Below are 21,195 nucleotides of genomic sequence, written 5' to 3' on the forward strand. Positions count from 1 at the left end.
AGTTTCCCAATTTGTTTTCTGTTACTGATTTATAGTTTCATTCTACCATGGTCAGAGGACATACTTTGTAGTATTTCTGTTTTTAAATTTTTTGAAGTTGGTTTTATGACCTGGCATATGGTCTGTCCTGGAGACTTTCATGTGCACTTGAGAATATGTTATCTGCTGTTGTTGGGTGGAGTATTCCGTAGTAAATAAATTCTGTAGTGTTCTATAGAAGTCTGTTAGGTCTAGTTGATTTATAGTGTTAAGTCTTGTATTTCCTTGATCTTCTGTATAGTTGTTCTATCCATTATTAAGTGAGATATTGAAGTCTCCAGCTGTTATTGTTGAATTATCCATTTCTTTCTTCACTTTTGTTTTTGCCTTCATATATTTTGAAACTCTTAGTGCACATATTTTTATAATTGTCACATCTTATTCATGAATTAACCCTTTTATCATAAAATAATTATAATATAATTTTTTTTTTGGTTTTAAAATCTGTTTATCTGATATCAGCATACCACTCTAGCCTTCTTGTGTGTGTTTGTATGATATATCACTTTCCATCATTTTCCTTTTAGTCTATTTGTGTCTTTGCATCTGTGGCTTATATAAGACAGCGTATAGTTAGGTCTTTTTTTATTCAGTCTGAAATCTCTGCCTTTTTATTGGATTGTTTAATCCATTTATATTTAATGTTATTTGTTAATATAGTTGGATTTATGCCTGCCATTTTACTTTTCTTTTTTCTGTGTCTCGTGTCTTTTTTGTGCTATATTCTTCCTTTTCTGCTTGCTTTAGTATTAGGTGACTATTTTTCAAAGCAGCATTTAAGTTTAATGATTTTTTTTTTTACTACATCTTTTTGAGTTTATTTTTAGTGGTTGTTCTTGGGTTTGTGATATGCATATTATAGAATAAACTTCAGATTTATATTAGCTTAGTGCCAGTGAGATACAGAAACATTACTTCTACATTCCTGTATTTCATTTTCCCCTTTTAAAGGCATTATTGTTGTTCAGTTCCATTTATTAATGCTATAGACCCAACAGTACATTGTTGTAGTTATTACTTTACCATCAGTAGTTATTTCTTTAACCCAGTACATGTTTGCTCCCACCCACCTCCTTTGTGCGGTTATTGGCAATGTATTACTTTTCTCTATGGATCTATATTTTATTTATTTATTTATTTATTTATTTATTTATTTATAATGCATATATAAATATATGAGTCTGTATATATATGGAGGTATATGTATCTGTAAATATATGTAATATATACATATATATATCTGTAAGTATATAAAAATGTATCTGTGATCTGTGTGTATATATATATCTGTATCTGTATATATATTACTTTATACAGTGGGTATTTTGAATCAGTTTAGAGAGAAAGAAAAATATATGCATTAATATTGCCTCTTATAATTACATAACTAACTTTACTGGAGCTCTTTTTGTGTATGTGTGGATTTGAATTACTTTCTCTGGTCATTTGCTTTCAACCTGATGGAATTCTATTAGTGTTTCTTTTAAGGCAGACTGGGTAGCCTCTGTGTTTTTGTTTATTTGGGAATGTCTTTATTTCACCTTAATTTTTGAGAGATAGCTTTGCTGGATATAGGATTTTTGCAATGACAGGTTTTTTTTTGTTTTTTTGGGATTTTTGTTTGTTTGGTTTTAAGCAGTTTGAATATGTTGCTTTGCTTTCTAGCCTCTGCTGTTTCTGCTGAGAAGTCAACTGTTAATCTTAGCCCTTGTAAGTGACTAGTTGTTTTTCTTTTCCTGCTTTCAATATTTCCTCCTTGTCTTTGACTTTCAGCACTTTTATTATGCTGTTTCTGGGAATCTCCTTGAATTTTTCCTTCTTAGAGTTTGTTGAGCTTTCTGGGTATGTAGGTTAGCATTATTCAGTAAATTTGGGAAGTTTTCAGTCATTATTTCTTCTTTCTTTCTTTCTTCCTTTCTTTCTCTCCTTTCTCTCCTTTCTCTCTTCTCCTTTTAGTACTCCTATTATGTGCATGTGTTATACTATATGGTGTCCCACAGATCTCTGAAGTTCTCTTCATTTTTACTCACCTTTTTTCTCTAATCAGATTTCATAATCTCTATCAGTTTATCTTCACACTTCCCTAATTCTTTCTTCTGCCATTTCACATCTACTGTTGAGTCCTTCTGGTGAGTTTTTCATTTTGTTATTGTACTTTTTAATGCAAAATTTTTGTGTTTCTCTTTCTCTCTCTCTCTTTTTTTTTCTTTTGGTAAATTCTGTCTCTGTATCCTCTATTTGATATGACATTGTCATATCTTTTTTACTTCATTAGTCATGGTTACCTTTAGTTCTTTGAATATATATAATGGCTACTTTGAAGTCATTTTCTGTTAATCCAATATTTGGTTGCTCTCACAGGCAGTTTCTGTTGCCTCCTTTTTTTTTTCTTTGTATGTGGGACATACTTTCCTGTTTCTTTGTGTATCTTATAATCTTTTTTGTTGTAAACTGAACATTTTATTTATTTTTTAAAGATTTTATTTATTTATTCGACAGAGATAGAGACAGCCAGCGAGAGAGGGAACACAAGCAGGGGGAGTGGGAGAGGAAGAAGCAGGCCCATAGCGGAGGAGCCTGATGTGGGGCTCGATCCCACAGCGCCGGGATCATGCCCTGAGCCAAAGGCAGACGCCTAACCACTGTGCCACCCAGGCGCCCCTAAACTGAACATTTTAAATCATGTATTTAATGTATTATAGCAACACAATACTGGCTACTGGCCCCACCCCTCAGAGGTGGTGTTATTTGTTTATTTGTTTAGTGACTGGTCTAATGTTGTTCCTCAGAGAGGTGCCACTTCAGGCATGCCAGTAGGCACCCTGAGATGACAGTGCTTTGGACAGGGCTCTCTTTATGTTTTCCTAACTACACCCCCAACTTTAAATTCCAGTGACTTCCAGCTTGTTTAATTGTTTTCAACAATGCTCTGGGGCATGAATTGTTCTTGTAATTTTTTCTGACTAATCCAGTCAAATTCAGGCTCCTTTGAAGGAATAGTTCCTGAGGTCAGTGTCTGATATTTGTTCTGACACCGGGAGGGCTTCTCTGAGCTGTTTCTTTCCCTGGTGTTCTCCTGTGAACTAGCTCTCTAAAGCCTGTTTCCTCATTGGATCCACAAATCTTCCCATTGCCTTTCACCACAACTCCCACTTTTTTTGAGAGCACCCCTAACCTTGAACTTTTCTATGCTCTGTTACAAAAGAAATCACTTCCTTTGGGAAGAGACATAACAGCTGTTTTGTGGCTTGCTTCTCCCCCCAGGCAAAATTTCTGAGTTAGGTCTCCAGAGTTGGGTGGTTATAGGGACAGTGGCATGTTTCTCTCTGAGTGACACACCACTTCAGGAACTGAGCAGGAGATGGAAAGGGAATCATAGCCTGAGATCTTTTTGGATCTTTTGGCTTACCTCTTCCAGCATGGAACCACCACCTTTTTTAGACCAGGACTAAGGTAATGGCAGCCCCAGTATTCTCAGTGGTGCTGTACCAGATAAAGCCTCTGTCCCATTAGTTGGACAAAAGAAGGGAGCCCCGCTTTTCAACTGCACTGGCCCAGAACTTAGTCTCAGTAATAGATAGTTGTGGACAGGGTGAGAAATGCCAAAATCATGTTCCTCACCTGAAGAAAGCTATCTGACAGGGAGCTGGTTGTAAAGGGATGCTTGTGTTCTCGGTTACACCCCTCCAGAGTGGAGTTTCTGCCTAGCTAAGAGGCAAGTAGCTAGCTGTCTTTGTTCAAATACCACACATTCTTGTTGTTCTTAACAAATTTTCATAAGTATTCTTTGTTAGGTGTTTCCTCATTTGCTGTTTGCCTTAGGACCATTTCCGGAGGCTTTCAGAGTTTACTTTAAAAATAATTTTCATCTGTTTCCCCAGGCAGCAGTTCTGGTGGAACTTTTTACCTTGTCTTGCTAGAAGTTGTACTTCCTGTGGCTAAAATTTTAGCTTCTTCCGTGGTAATAATTGCTACCTTACTCGTACCTTGGAATTTATAGATTTCAAGTATATAATCATGCCAATAAATTTGAAAAAGGAATTGGGAAAATCCCTTGAAATAAATAGCTTTCTGAAACTCACACCAAAAGAAACAAAAATCTGAACAAGTCTTATACCTATTTAATTGAATCCTAATTAAAAACCCTGACAGGGATGTAAGAAAATGAAATTACAGACCAGTATCCCTTATGAACTTAGCTGCAGAAAGGTTATACAGAATATTAATAAATTGAATTCAGCAACATATAAATACAACGATACATCGTGATCATATAGGATTCATGCCAGAATCCAGGATTGGTTTTATATTCAAAAATGACTTGCTGGGATGCCTGGGTGGCTCAGTCAGCTAAGCTTCTGACTTTTGGTTTTGGTTCAGGTCATGATCTTGGAGTTGTGAGATCAAGCCCCAAGTCAGACTCCACACACAGCATGGAGTCTGCTTGGGATTCTCTCTTTCTGTCCCTCTCCCCCACCACATGTGTGTGTGTGCGTGTGTGCGCTCTCTCACTCTCTCACTCTTAAAAAAATTTTTAAAAAAAGACTTGCTAAGTAAGCAGAATAAATTGTATCATCACTTAGCTATAAATAGAAAAATAGAAATTCCTTCTCTATAATTCCTTTCTCTCTAGTACTTTAATGTGTAAATTCCAGCCACCTTATTAACCCTGATTTCCACTTACTGTCTAGCTCAATAAGGCTGCTTGTTATTTCGAGGCTTCTCCCTATAGTGGAGTCTAGAAAGTGGTAACAGAGAACTGGTATGATTGTGGGCCTCACTCTGTTTTCCTTCTCTCGGGGATCACAGCGCCATATTGTCTGTTTTCCAGCATCTGAGGGCAGTTATTTCACATATTTTGTCCAGTTTTTAGTAGTTTACAGTGGGAACGCTAGTCTGGTGGAAGTAGAAATGTTGCCCACACTTCCTGTCATTCTTATGCAATGGGTATGAAATGATGTATGGCATTTCATACATGAATTCGTATATATGATTTTTACATACTTATATTTTTCTGCTTTCCAGTGTGGTTGAATGTCTTTTCATGTTTATTGGTCATTTATGTTTCATGTGCCTTTTTCTATAGTTTTGTCTTTTTCTTACTGATTTATGGATGTTCTTTTGTGCATTCTGGATGCCAGTCCTGAGTTGGTTATAAAATGAAATGTTTTATAGTTTTCCTATTTACATTTGGTCTTTTAGTTCTCTATTTGAAATTAATTTTTATAAATAGTGTGAGGGAGGGATCTAATTTTTTTCCCTATGAATAGTCAGTGGTTTTAGCATAATTTCTCAAATTAAAATTCACTACTGACATTAAAAAAAAACAACTCTATTATATTTTAACCTTCTGTATATGTACACTAGAATGTCCTAAGTTACCTATTTTTTCTTTTCCAGTGGTCTTTTTGTCTATTCCTGCCCAAAATCATGTAGTTTTAATTACTATATGTGGTAAGATTAGTCTTCTCTCCTTCATCTTAAAAATCATCTTGACTCTTCTTGGCTCTTCATTTTTCCTGATGAATTTTAAGAGCTCTTAGGTTCCAACAAAACACCTTGTTGATTGATTGCAGCATTATGTTGCAATCCAAATTGCATTCCCTGTATATACACTGAGGAAGACATTGACTCTTGTGGTTCATGAATAATGGTATATCTCTGTTATTTATACCTTTTATATGGTTCATAAAAGTTTTAGAACTTTCTTCATAAGAGTCTTTCTTCTCCTTTGTTAGACCTCTCAAATTACTTACCCTGGAACTCAGCCACCATATTGTGAGGAAATTCAGGCCGCATGGAGAGGGCACATGTGGGGGTTCTGGCACTTGCCCCAGCTAGACCTTCAGTCAAAAGCCTGAATTAACTATCAGACATATGAGTGATTTAGCCTTCACAGGATTCCACCTCTTAGCTTTCTAGTTTTCTAGCTGAGGCCTTAAGATATCATGGAGCAGAGATAAGTTGTCCTTACTGTGTTCTGTCTGAATCTCTTCCCCAAAGAAACTGTGATAATAATTATTGTGTTAAGCCACTAAATTTGGGATAATTTGTTACTAAGCATTACAAAATTAAAGTACCAAACATCATTCTGATTGTGATTTGGCTGCTTCTTTAGGCCTGCCTAAGGAATACATAACTGAAATATTCTAATATAGTACATGGAGGAATGATTTCTTATCCTCAGTTAATAAACTGGCATTTATTACTGTGTCATGAACTTGGTTAATTTATATTTGTACTGTGTATGATTAAAAAAAAAAACATGTATCTGAGTGTATAAGACAGAGGAATAGACCCACACATTAACTCAAAGATATCTTTATTTGGTTGTCCAGTCTTTCTAAATAAGTTTCATAAACTGACACCAAAGAGTATAGTGTAAAACTTCCTTACCACATTTTCATAAAGATTCTAACTTAATCTTCAAAAATTTTTTCACGAAGTTTGCTAATATCAGTGGAAGCTGTAGTCAACCAGACTATATACTCAACTATATACTACATAGGTATTATTTTTCTCAGGTTATTCTATGAACCTTGAGGCCTTGTGTGACCCTGGTTCTTTTTAGGAGGAACCAGTCTTAAAAGTCACTTAGCCTCACTTTTCTGACCTAGAGTTGAAAGTCTCATAGCTTCACTAATGCAGTACTGAGTCTGTTCCCTAGAAGCAAGTCACTAAGTCCAGCCCACATTCATAGGAGAGTAAATTAAACCTTTTGAAAAGAAGAGTGTCAAATAATTTGCGGACAAAAATTTAAAACTAGTACACTTGCTAAGCATGAAATTAGAAACAAGGAAGTTTTATAAATAATGGCATTAGGCTAAAATATCCTAGTTCTCTCATAGCAGGGGATATAGTCATGTTCAAACACCATTAATAGTTCTGGTAGACTTGAAATCCTTTGGCTAAAGTTTTTTCTCGTTGGTTAGTGTTTAGGTGGGCACCGTCTTGTGTTCCCTTCTGAAGAGGTTAAAAAATGATGGGAGAGTGCATATTAAAACCGGTGCATATAAAACAGGAAACTTCCAAGTGTCGGCATAAATGGAACATAGGGTATAAAAGGGGGAGTAAGGGGAAATGAACTTGGAAAGGTGATGCCTCTCAATTTCTCCTCCTCTTTTCTCACCCTCAACTTTAGTTATCTTTACATTACATTTTTAAGGTTGGTAACATTTTCTACACCATAATTAAGCTTTCTCTAAATTGTAATTCTAAAAGTCGAAAGTCAGTGAGCATGGCTTATGTTGTGTGCCTGTATAGGCTTCAGAGCCACAAATGTAATTACATTTCCTTATATAGTCTTTTTAGTATTTCCTGGAGTTTCTAATTGTGTTTCTTTTTCTTGCACTTTTGACATACTTTCAAGTTTTTCTTCCATATAATAAGATATCCTATTGATTCATCCTCCTGTAGACATCACTGTCATGGGGCTTCTTTCTTCCTATTCTGAATGGCACAGTTGCTCTGTAGGGCTTTACTGCTTTTCTGGATTGATTCCCCTATTCCTGGATTCCATTTCTTTCTCTTTTTCCTTTATTTCTGCATCATGTTCTCAGATAATTTCCTAAGAAAGGTTGTGAGGGTACTAATTTTTCCAAGTATTTGCATGTCTGAAAATGCCTTTATTCATTATACTTTTGATGGTTGGCTATTTACACAGTTCTAGACTGGTGTTCAAATTTGAATGATATACCCCCATTATCTTCTGGCATCACTGTCGCTGATTAGAAATCTAATGGATATCTGCCTCTGGTTCTTTTGTGAGTTGATTTTTTTTTTTTTAATCTGAAAGCTTTTAGTCTTTTCTCCTGGAGATCTGAAATTTCAAAATGATATGCTAAATTAACCCATTGTTTGGGGTCATTTTTTTCTGTTTAGTTTTCTTTCATGTTTCAAGGCCATCCTTCCTTGAATGTCTGGTGATCCTTTACTTTCTATTAATATTAGTGAACATTCTCTTTGTTATTGTGGGGTACACACACCTATACTCTTTTTTTTTTTTTGGTTTAGTCTTATTTAGAGTGAAGGGGAAGAGAGATAAACAAATTTGTCATTTCTAATATGCATTATGAATTTTTATGTGGATAAGGATTTAGAATACAGCTATTGCAGGAACAGTTGATATTTCGAAGACTGTAGTCTTATACATGTTCTTGCATTCTAAGTGATTTGAGTCCCATTTTCATTACAGATTTGTTTTGTGATCTTGGGCTCTAATAGTACTTTACATATTGTAAAGCAGTGGCTGTCAGACTTTTTGACTGCAAACTATAATAAATGCATTTTATAAACACATTGTACTCGTATACATGCAACACCTTAATTTTTTAAAGATTTATTTGAGAGAGAGAGAGAAGAGCACTCATGTGAGAGTGGGGGGAGGGGCAGCAGGAGAGAATCTTTAAGCAGAATCCCCCCTGCGCATGAGTCTGAGGGGGAGTGGTGCTTGATCTCGAGGACCCATGAGATCGTGATCTGAGCTGAAACCAAGAGTCAGACATTTAACTGACTGAGCCACCAAGGTGCCCTGCAACATATTGATATTTTATATATATTCTAAAATTCTGGTCATGACCCACTAAAATGATGTACTACCCACCAGTGGGTTGCAGCTCACACCTTGAAAGAGTTCTCTAGATCAGTATTCCTTAAAATGTGAGCCAGATACATATTCACACTGCTTTAAAAAAAAAAAAATTAGAGATAAGTAGGGAAACCTAATAGGACTTTTGTGAGTTTTTTTGTGGGTTTTTTTTGTTTTTTGTTTTTTTTTTAAGATTTGCTTATTTATTTTAGAGAGCGAGCGAATGTGAGGGAGCATGCACAGGCTGGAGGGGCAGAGGGAAGGAAAGCATCTCAAGCAGACTCTCCACACAGGCTCTATCACACAACTCTGAGACCATGACCTGAGTGGAAACCAAGAGGTGGATACTCAACCCACTGCACCACCCATGTGCCCCAGGGCTTTTGTGAGTTTTAAAAGTTGTGTTAATCTTCAAAATTGAAATGTCTCACTTTATCCTAGCGTTGTCTTGATTCTCCTTCTGCTTAAGACCATGCAGGGATTTCTACAGTAAGATTTGTTCGGTGGTATGAAATTTCAGTTTTAAAAAAATGGAAGACAGTTAAGATGCATTTGAAAAACTAATCGTCCAGTCAAGTTTAAACCAATTATGTATTTTGCAAGGCAAGACACATCTGTTTTTTAGATAATTCTTTGTGCAGTTTTTCTTGTATCTTCCATAATTTCCATTTTGGGGATTTAGTAATGTTTTCTAGAAGAGCACTTTAATAAATCCTTAGCTCTGATGTTGTTGAAGAGATAAATTGGTATTTCAGGTCATAATATTTTTAAGTTGTAATCAAATTTCCTTGAGGAATTTTAAAGACTTAAGGCATTTAAAATTGTTGAATATGATATACTGTAATAATAATAACTGGTAAAAATTGCTGGTGTAAATTGCTCTCAAATACTTAGGGAGGTCAAAATACAGGTTTATGACAGGACTGGGTTTTTCTCTTCATTTAATGGCAGTCACTAGGATTTTAAATACTTATCCTTTATTTGTTCCTGATTTATTTACACATTTTAGAAGAAATTAATAATCCATTTGAAATAGATACATGTCATCATTTCAAGAAGACCTGGTGTAAACTGCTCTAACAAAAATTTGGGTTCTCTTGTAATTAATTTCAGGGTGACTAAGGAAATACTGTGTTGTACTCAGGGGATGATGCAAAACAATTACTCTGTGTGCATCTACCATTCCAGTTGCTGTATGATGTTGTACTATAAGGTGTTCTAATTTTTTCCTGTGAACTTGTATGTTTCCACAGGTGTTTTTATTTTTAAATTACTAAGTGAACTTCTGGTGGAAAACATCAGTGAATATTGCAGATAGAGAATCCCAGGCAAAGAAGCTGTCACCGTAGGAATTGGAATGGACATTATCCACATTGAAAATGGCAAACGGATAATTAACATTAGCCCACTAAAAATGACCAAGTCAGAACAATATGTGACATTACTGCCTAAATATTAGACATTGCCAAACTGAAACATCATTGAGTTTGCAAGCATTCTTGTAATGGTGAAGTTAAAGTATAAAGTGGCCAATGTAGATTTTTGTCAATGCTTTTTACATTTAACAAAGAGAATTATTATGCATTCTTTTTCTCACGGGTTGTTATTCATATTTATGAAATATAGCCAGAATGTAGTCTGATCTTTTTTCAACCTATTAAAATATATTTTTTGCTTTTCTTTTTTTTCTTATGAGAAAATGCAGTGTAAATTGTGTTTCAGAAAGTTACCTAAGAGTTGGGACATTAATTAAACATCTACAAGTGCAAAATATTTCATAACTTCTTGATGAAAACCATCATTGTGTTTTCTTCCTAGGAAAACCATTATAAAAATGTTTTTGACCTATATAAAAATGTTGCATGTCATGAACCTAGCAGTTTCTAATCTCTTGAAGACAGGAAATCATCTCTAACTTTCAGAACTAAGGATTGCTTTGAAAGTTAAATTAGCACATATGAAATACTTAATATTGTGTTTGGCATGAAGGACACACTAATGTTAGCAGTGGTATTATATTTTATTACGTAGCACAGCAAACTGCTTAGTAAGAACATGTACTTACAGGAAGGGTTAGGTGGGAAAAGATTTTTTCTACTCTTTAATACCTGAAAATAATTGAGGATTGGAAATGTCTATTTTACAGGAACCTGGGTGGCTCAGTCGGTTAAGTGTCTGCCTTCAGCTTGAGTCCTGGCCCCAGGGTCCTGGGATGAGCCCTGAGTCAGGCTCCCTACTCAGCAGGGAGCTTGCTTTTCCCTCTCCTCCCCGCTCATGCTACCTCTCTCTCTCTCTCTCTCAAATAAATAAAGTTAAAAAAAAAAAAAAAGGAAATGTCTATTTTAACTCAGAGACAAAGGAGTTAAAATGTTAACTGATTTCTAAATATTTCTAATGTTTGGGAAGATCCAGATGTCACCTATCCCATCTGAGCATTAGGTAATGCTAAGATAAAGTTCTGGAGGAGAAAAAATAAATTAAATCCTTAGGTTAAGAAATGAATTACTAAATAGAGAAGCTATGAAAAACATTAATTTCTTTCTAGAGAAGACTCTCAAGAGTTAGGTGCCCAGAAAATGAAACTTTTTTTTTCTTTGTATGGAACATAATCCTGAATCTTCCGTTTGCCAATCCTAGAAATCATTTTGTGTCTTCTTTTTTTTTTTTTTTTAAGATTTATTTATTTATTTATTTGACAGAGAGAGACAACCAGCGAGAGAGGGAACACAAGCAGGGGGAGTGGGAGAGGAAGAAGCAGGCTCATAGCAGAGGAGCCTGATGTGGGGCTCAATCCTATAACACCGGGATCATGCCCTGAGCCGAAGGCAGATGCTTAACGACTGCGCCACCCAGGCGCCCCCATTTTGTGTCTTCTGACATGTTAGCCAGAGGCTTCTGGCCTGTGCTGTAAGAAAAGAATGCCTTCTGTTTGTATTCTATTTTGAAATATATGTACTCAGCTTCATGATCATTATCTCATTTAATCCATTTAAATCTACCATCAATGTAGATTATTGATAAAAATGGTCATTGTTATAAATTCTTTAAGGATAGACATGATGTAATAGTTTACTATTTGTGCCACTTTTGATATTCAGCACCAATTTGAACTTATTCTATAGTGTTTTTCAGTGTGTGTGTGTGTATGTATATATATATATATATATTTAGATTTTATTTGAGAGAGAGAGGGTGAGAGAGAGAGCGCATGAGAAGGGGGAGGGTCAGAGGGAGAAGCGGACTCCATGCTGAGCAGGGAGCCTGATGCGGGACTCAATCCTGGGACTCCAGGATCATGACCTGAGCTGAAGGCAGTCACTTAACCAACTGAGCCACCCAGGCACCCACAGTGCATAATCTTTATTCCTCAAATTTAAGAGTTTTTTCAAACATCAATATGTATTTGTTGGCTCTTTATACACCCCCTGCTGGATGTAAAAGAAATAAAAAGGAACCTTGTTCCGTGAATGATCCTTGCCTTTGAGGAACCTGAAATCTTTTGGTGGGTAATAAAAGAAATATTCGTTAGATACAAGCTTGAATATAATGCATACTCAACTGTATGTTTGAGACTGTGAGTACTGTAGATGTCCTGAGAAGGGAGGAATTACTGTATCCTGACTTGCTACCTAAGGGAAATTTTGTGGAGAATGTGAGATTTAAGTTTATTCTTAGAGGGTGAGTAGGATTTGGAAACACAGGGGAGGAAATCTGGTAAGGTATTTCAGGTAGGGAAAAGAGTTTGAGCAAACCATTGGCCTTTGGAGAAAAGGAGTGATTTCATGTTGAGGAGTAGGTAACAGGAGGAAGAAGAGAATTAGGACTGGATAACAAAGTGACCATATATTAAAATGGGCTATTGCATGAGTTTGTATTGCTTTTAGCATAAGGAAAAAAACAAAACCCTGTTAGAACTGAGTTAGCTTGTAAAGATATGGCACTTATTTTCCCTATATTCCCCATCACTATAATGGAATTTAGTTATATATAAAAATCTAATATATGTTATAATAAAGATATATAATTATATAATGAGGATATAGATATCTTTATAAATAGATAAAGGTATTACTAACTGAGAAAACCTGTGGGGATTTCCTGTACAGTATGAGTTGAGAAGGATTCTTACAGCTCAGATAATCACCCCTTCTCTAGTGTATAACACATACCCAATCTAATAAGTTTTGCATAATTGGGAAGCTTACAAAAAGCAGAGGTATTCATCTTATACTTTTTCAAACTAAGTATCAGTATAGTAGACATCTATATGATTTCTTTTAAATTTAATCTCAGGGGGCGCCTGGGTGGCACAGCGGTTAGGCATCTGCCTTCGGCTCAGGGCGTGATCCCGGCGTTATGGGATCGAGCCCCACGTCAGGCTCCTCCGCTGTGAGCCTGCTTCTTCCTCTCCCACTCCCCCTGCTTGTGTTCCCTCTCTCGCTGGCTGTCTCTATCTCTTTCAAATAAATAAATAAAATCTTTTAAAAATAAATAAATAAATAAATTTAATCTCAGTCAAGAAACTTAAATAATTGAGCTAATTGAAGGTCCTTGTTTACAGATGTGAAGGTTCAGAATTGAAATTTTGCTATTTTTCAAATGTTGGAAACAAAAGGATTTAATACATTTGTTAGAATCAAATCAATATAATGTGCCCATATGTTTGTAATAAGTAGAGGGTAAAACAATAAACGTTTACTGAATGTCTGTTGTGTACCAGGCACTGTGCTAGATATGAGGTGGTGGGGAGGAAGAGAGAAAAGATCACACTTGTTTCCTGTGTTTAGTGTCCTAATAGTTTAGGAGTGTTGTACATGTAAAACATAATTGCCATATAATATAGCACAATAAATGTTATAGTAGAGATACACACCTAAGATACATTTGGGTAAAAGTGGATTAACCAATCAGCTTTAGTGTCTTAGACCGCATTTCTGAGGGGAATATGTTTCTGCTGAAACCTAATAAATGGGGAGAGTTCCCAGGGTGGGAATGTGGGGAAAGGGCATTCCATGCAGAGGAAACTGTAAAATCTTGGCAAGTTGCAGGGAATATGATTTAACCAAAGTGAGGGTACGTGCTGGAAAGTGTTGAGAGATGATTGTTGACAGTAGACAGCTGAATTTTGTATACAATTCTGAGGAGTTTGAGCTTCAATTTGTAATTTTGGGAGGATCATTGGAAAGTATTGAGTGTGATCAGATTGAGTCTCCTTTTAGCAAGATTTTAGCTTTTGAGATTGTTTAGAAGATAAATCAGGAGTTGTAGTAGTTACGGGAACAGGCAAGAGGAGCAGTTAGGATATCACTTTTGTATCTAGATGGTGGATGATGAGGGTATTAAAATGGCAGTGGGAATGACAAGAAAAGGATAGATTCCAGATATGTTAAAGAAACAGAATCCGTAATATTTAATGATTGATTATGGGTAGTGAGAGAGAAGGAAAAGTCCATTATGTTTCCTCGTTTCTGGCATGAATGATGAGATTAGATGGATGAATTTTTCAGTAGATTTTTTTTTCTTCACTAGATTTTTGAGAGAAGCTTTATGTGTATGAATAGCTCCTATAAAATTAATAGGCATATTAAAGGTAGTTTCTGGGTAGGTTATTTCTAAGTTTTTCTTTATTTTTATTTATAGATGCCACTTCCAATGAACAACAAGAGCTTTTCTGTCAGAAGTTGCAGCAGTGTTGTATACTGTTTGATTTCATGGACTCTGTTTCAGACTTGAAGAGCAAAGAAATTAAAAGAGCAACACTGAATGAACTGGTTGAGTATGTTTCAACTAATCGTGGTGTAATTGTTGAATCAGCGTATTCTGATATAGTAAAAATGGTAAGATTTATATAAATTCAAGTAAGATCTAAGGTGTAATTATGAATTACTGGGGCTGATTTTTAATAAATGAGCAATAATCAACGTACTCAAAATGTTTTTAAAGTAGTTCATTTGAAAGATTATCCATCCATTCTAGTGATGGTGTCATTGCTTATAATAGTCTGAAAATTCAATAAGGCACAGTGGCTGGTGGCTGCCGTATTGTATATTGCAGATCCAGAGCTTAGGAGAAAGATGTAGGCTTAAGATTATACAGACTGATAGATAATTAATATGATAGGGCTGAATTGTCACTAAGGGAGGATGTCTAAAGTGGGAAGAGAAGAACAATGAAAAACTATGGGATTCTCTACATTTCAGTAGTTGGGTAAAGGAGATCTAAAAAATTATATTTATTTAAAATATTTTAATATATTTATAGAGTCTATAACACTTGAATTTTGATAAAAACTCAGGACCTTTAAAAAGTTAAGTAACATAAATAAGTGTATGAAATCTCTGAAATATAAATTACTGCTAACTTTATTAAAGTAAGGTTGTTTAGGATATTGTTTATTAATAATTCAACCTTATTCTCCATCAAATAGTAGAAATTTGTTTAGGATTTGTGACTTCTGTATTTTGGTGCATAGTAACAAAATACAAAAAATTTAGTTGGAGTAATTAGAGTCACTGAGTACATAATTGAAGCTTAAATGTTACCCGGGTATAGAAGGTTATAGCAAGTATAATTTGTACTTGTCTTCATTTCCTTCCCCTTGCCTAATATATGTTCTGGGGGAAGAACAAAATGTAGTTAAATTTGGCCCTATTATACTAGTTTTCTTTCATCACTCTGTACTAGAAAATTTTGTGTTTTTTTTTTAATGAAAATAAAAGCCTAAAGAATTTTTAAAAGATTAGCTGTTCCAGAGAACATTGATCAAAATAAAATTGGTTTCCGAAACTCTCATAGACAGTAAAAAGTGACAGTTTGAAAACGGAAATATTGAATACTGATAAACTTATTTTGTTTTTTGTTTTGCGTTTATCATTAAAATATGTTCAGAGGAAAACAGTATTTCTATTTTACTGATTCCAAATGGTTAGTATTCATGAATTTTGAAAATACTGAAGAAGATACTTTATTTTTATCTCTGTAAATGTACTGACTTGAGGAGGGGGTGCCTGGCTGGCTTAGTGGGTAGTTCGTGCAACTCTTGATGTCAGACTTATGAGTTTGAGTACCATGTTGGGTATAGAGATTACTTAAAGTTACTGACTTGGATATTGAAGTGACTTAAATATTTGCATATTGAAAATGCTCAAATATTTGAGTCAAATTATTCTGTAATTTGCTATGTAATAATAAATTCTGGAATTTAATTTCTTTCCCCAAGAAAAAAGGTGTGTGTGTTTGTCGTCTTTTTTTTTTTTTCCGGGTACTTTATTTCTAGGTAAGTGTGAAGCCAGCTCACCCTGTTGGCCCTGTAAAGCTCTTATGTGTGTTTGTTATATACAGTTACTTTTGTTGGTGGCTAGAAGGTTATTTTTTTTTCTTTTACTACCAATAGTAAGTATGATGTCAAAGGCAAATTATGCCCTCTTCTGGGATATATTTCCCTTTGAAGTTTTGTCTGTGACTTTCTGCCATTCTTTGAGAAATTGATATCCATCAAACTTTTGGTTCTGCCTTAATGTTGAGTTCTAACAGATCAAATTCTAGGTTATTACTTTCTAAGTCTTATGGTTATAGTAGTTGACTGTTAGCAGTTCTTTGGCTGACCATAGATGCCACTTCATAAGAACAGTTGGAGATTTGCTTGCACCACCAAACAGCTCTTGTCTCATCCTTTACTCCATAAATAGTTTATTTCAGGTGACCAGTCCTTATTAGTATGGCTTTAAATGTTTACTAAGCCATGTAGTCTCTCAGTCTGTTCATCATTCTTCAAAGAATTGTGAGTTAGCACCACAGTCTAACTGTTAGAGAAAAAAAGATGTGAAATTTACCTTGCTGCTGAGACAGTTGAATGACAAAATTATAACTATTGTATTTCATTGAATCTGAAATGAAGAATCTCACATCCTGATTTCAGAGAGATTAATGTTTTTTTTTTTAAAAAGGCTCAGAGTAGATGAAATACATTAAATCACCAATGGGGTATTATAAACTATATCTGTAATAGCAGTGAAAGTATTCTGCCTCCCACGCCTCTCCTTAGTGTGGTGTGTATGTATAGGAATGGAGATCTTTTCTCAAACTCTTTCGTATTGTAAGGTAAGTAAATGGCTGGATTAGAATATGGAGGGAATTGTGGAAAGATGAAGAGGATCAAGTTAGAGATAGGTAGAGTTAGGATCTTTATGCTTTTCCCCCCATAATCCCCTCCCCTCCTTTTTTTTTTTTTTTTCTGTTAAGCAAAACTTGGAAAGAACAACTTGTAATATAAGGAAGGAGGAATCCAGAAGAAATCTGTAATCTTTAGTAGGTTGGCATCTGAAGAAGTCAGTTATGGATTAGAGAAAAGAGAAACAAATGCCTGCCTTCTTCATATCTTGATGAGGTTTATAGGTTTTGAACTAGGCTTGTAGTCACAACTTAACTCTTTCCTTAAAGTTATCTTTAAACTATTTCATTTACATTGTTTAATCTAATTATACAGCAAGGAATATAAATCTAAATTTCTTTTTCTTTACAGATCAGTGCTAATATCTTCCGTACTCTTCCTCCAAGTGATAATCCAGATTTTGATCCAGAAGAGGATGAACCCACGCTTGAGGCCTCTTGGCCTCACATACAAGTATGAAACATATTATATATTGATAATTTTTGCATTTATGATATTCTGCTGAAATCATGGTGGTTTTTAGATCCGAGTGTCTATTTAAAATATTTGACTTTTAGTATGTGTTATCATTATTTTCTTTTTCCCAAAATGTTTTTACTTTTTTATTGTGATAAAATACACTTTTATCATTTAAACCATTTTAAAGTGTACTGTTCAGTGGCATTAAGTACATTCACAGTGCTGTGCAACCATCACCATTTCTAGTTCTAGAAGTTTTTCATTACCCCAGTGGAAGCCCCCTTCACATTAGCAGTCACTTCCCATTCTCCTAACCCCACAATCCCTGACAACTACTAATCTGCCTTCTGGCTCTATGGATTTGCCTGTTATGAATATTTAATATAAGTGAAATCATATAATATGTGGCCTTTTGTGTCTGGGTTCTTTTATTTAACATAGTATTTTCAAGGTTCAGCAATGTTGTCTCGTGTGTCCATACCTCATTCTTTTTAATGGGTGAATAATATTTCATTTTCTGGATACACCATATTTTATTTATCCATTAATCAGTTAATGGATGTTTTGGCTTATTGTAACAAGAGCTATTATGACCAGTCACGTACCAGTTTTTGTTTTAAAATGTTTCCCATTAAATTTTGATAAGTTGTGTTTTTGTTTTCATTCACCTCAAATATTTTCTAATTTTCCTGTGATTTTTTCTTTATTATTTAGGAATATGTTAAATTTCTACATATTTTTGACCACCACGTTTCTTTCTATTACTGATTTCTAATTATTTCATTGTAGTTGGAGAATATACTTTAAGTTCATTGAGGATTGAGTTCATTTAGTTCAGTCCTTTAAGTTCATTGAGGATTGTATTAGGACCTCACATATAGTATATTCTGGAGAATGTTTCATGTGTGCTTGAGAAGAATGTGTGTTCTGTGGTTGTTGGTAGAGTGTTCTGTAGAAATCTGTTAGGTCTAATTGGTTTGTAAGGTTGTTCAAGTCTTCCATTTCCTTGTTTTGATCTTTTATTTACTTCTATCCATTATTGAAAGTGAGATATTGAAGTTTCCAGCTATTGTTGCTGAATTATATATTTCTCTCCAATTCTGTCAGGTTTTTCTTCATGTATTTTGGGGCCCTGTTGTTAGCTGCTTATGTTTATAATTGTTATATCTTCCATCTGGATGTGCTTATCATTGTAACTCTAGAAAGTTTCTCAAGTTTATTTTGTCTCATATTAGTATAGGCACTCCACCTCTCTTTTGGTTACTGTTTGCATGATACATCTTTTTCACCCTTTTACTTTTAATCTGTTTCTTTGAGTCTAAATTGTGTCTTGTAAAAGTTGGATATGTTTTTTTAGTTAGTTTCGACAGTTTCTGCCTTTTGATTGGAATGATTAATCCATTTACATTTAATGTAATTACAGATAAGATAGGATTTACATCTGCCATTTTGCAATTTTCTGTTTCATGCCATTTTGTTTCTCTATTCTCCATGACCACTTTTTGTATTAAACAGTTATTTTCTAAGGTACCATTTTAATTCCTTTTTTTTTTTTTTGAAGATTTTATTTATTTGTCAGAGAGAAAAAGCACAAGCAGGGGGAATGGTAGGCAGAGGGACAAGCAGGCTGTCCGCTGAGCAGGGAGCTCAATGCGAGACTTGATCCCAGAGCCCTAGGATCGTGACCTGAGCTGAAGGCAGATGCTTAAACAACTAAGCCACCCAGGCATCCTTACCTTTGTTTTGTTTTGTTTTGTTTTGAACTGTATTTTTTATTTTTTTAGTAGTTACCCTGGGGATTACAGTTAGCATCTTAAAACAATCTAGTTTGGTTGAATACTAACTTAATTTCAATAATATACAAAATTTTGGTCCAGTATACCTCCATTGCCTCCCCTACCTCCTTGGTGGTATTATTTGTGGTATTATTGTCATACAAATTAGATCTTCTTTTTTTAAAGATTTATTTATTTGAGAGAGAGACAGAGCATGGGGGTGGGCAGAGGGAGAGGGGAAGCACACTCCCCACTGAGTGGGGAGCCAGACACAGGGCTCAATTTCACAAATCTGAGATCATGACCTGAGCCAAAACCAAGAGTCAGACACTTAACTGACTAAGCCAACCAGGTGCCCCATGAATTAGACCTTTATACATGCCCACCAATACAGTTTTGTAATTATTGCTTTATGTGGTTGTCTTGTAGAGCAATAGAATAAATTAGTTATAAATAAAATACGTTTATGCTGTCATATTTATTTATGTATAGTTGACCCTTGAACAACATGAGTTTTAACTGCATGGGTCTACTTATATGCAAATTTTGTTTGATAAATACAGTACAGTACTGCAAATGTATTCTCTTCCTTATGTTTTTTTAAAAATTTTAATTCCAGTATAGTTAATATACAGTGTTATGTTAGTTTCAGGTATACAGTGTAGTGATTCAACACTTCTGTATATTACTCAGTGCTCACTGTGATAAGTTTACTCATAATCCCCTTCATCTGTTTCAGCCATTCCCCCCACCCACCTCCCCTTTGGTAACCTTTAGTTTGTTCTTTATAATTATTTATAGAGTCTATTTTTTGGTTTGTTTCTTTTCTTCTTTGTTCTGTTGTTTTCCTCTTTAAATTCCACATGTGAGTGAAGTTATATGGTATTTGTCTTCCTCTGACTGACTTATTTCACTTAGCACTGTACTCTCTAGATCCATCCGTGTTGTTTGAAATGGCAAGATTTCATTCTTGTTTATGGCTGAGTAATAGTCCACTGTGTGTGTGTGTGGAGGGGGGGGGGTATAATATTCCACACACACACCACATCTCTTTTATCCATATTCATTTATCAGTGGACACTTGGGCTACTTCCATAATTTGGCTGTTGTAAATTATGCTGCAGTAAACATTGGGGTACATATATCTTTTCAAATTAGTGTTTTCATATTCTTTGGGTAAATACCCAGTAATATAATTACTGGATAATATAGTAGTTCTATTTTTAATTTTTTGAGGAACCTCCATACTATTTTCCACAGCAGCTGCACTAGTTTGCATTCCCCTTATGATGTATTTTTTTTAATGAATTTTTTTCAGATTTTTATTCATTTATTTGTGAGAGAGAGCACAAGCAGGGGGCAGAGGGAGAGGGAGAAGCAGACTCCCCGCTGAGCAGGGAGCCCGACGTGGGGCTTGACCCCAGGGTCCTGGGATCATGACCTGAGCCAGAAGCAGACTCTTGACCTACTGAGCCCCCCCCCCCACCAGACACCCCTGGATAATCTCTACTCATCTGCCTTCACATTCACTTACTCTTTCTTATGCCAGCTCAGATTGTTTTGGGTTGCTTTTGTGGGTCAGCAAGTTCACTGAAGTCCTCACTCTGCCATTCAGAAGTCTCTTATCTGGAGCATGTCTATTTAATTGAGACTGAGGGAGGGGTGTCTTCCTGACCTAAATGCCATTATGTGACAGTTCACACCTCAGATGTAATTGGAAAATTGGTAATAAAAACTTATATAGGCAGGACCAATTCTTCCATTAAACCTTCCCTGTTTCTGTCTAGCTCTAACTGCGTCATTCAAACATACCCTCAAATATGTGGCTTTAATGTAATGTCATCTAGGGTTCACTCAGGAGAATCACATTGGCACTACCTCAGTTCATACTTTAGTAACTAGCACTCTTCAGGTAGAATTTAGGGTAGATCATCCTACACTACTTACAGACTGTTACAGAGAATCCACTATAGCCATAAAGTATTGTACGCACATGTGTATAGTGTTTCTTTTGCACATGTTTTTATTTATATCTAGTCTTTGTGATCATTGATTTTTGTTCCCCAGTTGTCTAGCTAAAATACTCTGAGAATATTCAAATGACACTATTATTTTTAAGCAAGGCTCTGAAGGAGAAAGTAAAAGCTCAAAGGACTCTTGCCTTT

The 21,195-nt window shown here is 35.2% G+C and overlaps 1 protein-coding gene across 1 annotated transcript in view; it reads left to right on the top strand.

The window, feature by feature from the left end:
• The window catches only part of PPP2R5A (protein phosphatase 2 regulatory subunit B'alpha), a 65,493-nt gene that overhangs the window by 17,349 nt on the left and 26,949 nt on the right, over window positions 1-21,195 (top strand). The window contains exons 2-3 of the mRNA XM_045787856.2: window positions 14,267-14,463; window positions 17,148-17,249. Of these exons, the coding sequence (XP_045643812.1) occupies window positions 14,267-14,463; window positions 17,148-17,249 (299 nt within the window). The remainder of the gene's footprint in view (window positions 1-14,266; window positions 14,464-17,147; window positions 17,250-21,195) is intronic.

The sequence above is a fragment of the Ursus americanus genome, chromosome 2, assembly GCF_024610735.1.
Source record: "Ursus americanus isolate L20-20 chromosome 2, mUrsAme1.1.p, whole genome shotgun sequence".
Classification (NCBI taxonomy): domain Eukaryota; kingdom Metazoa; phylum Chordata; class Mammalia; order Carnivora; family Ursidae; genus Ursus; species Ursus americanus.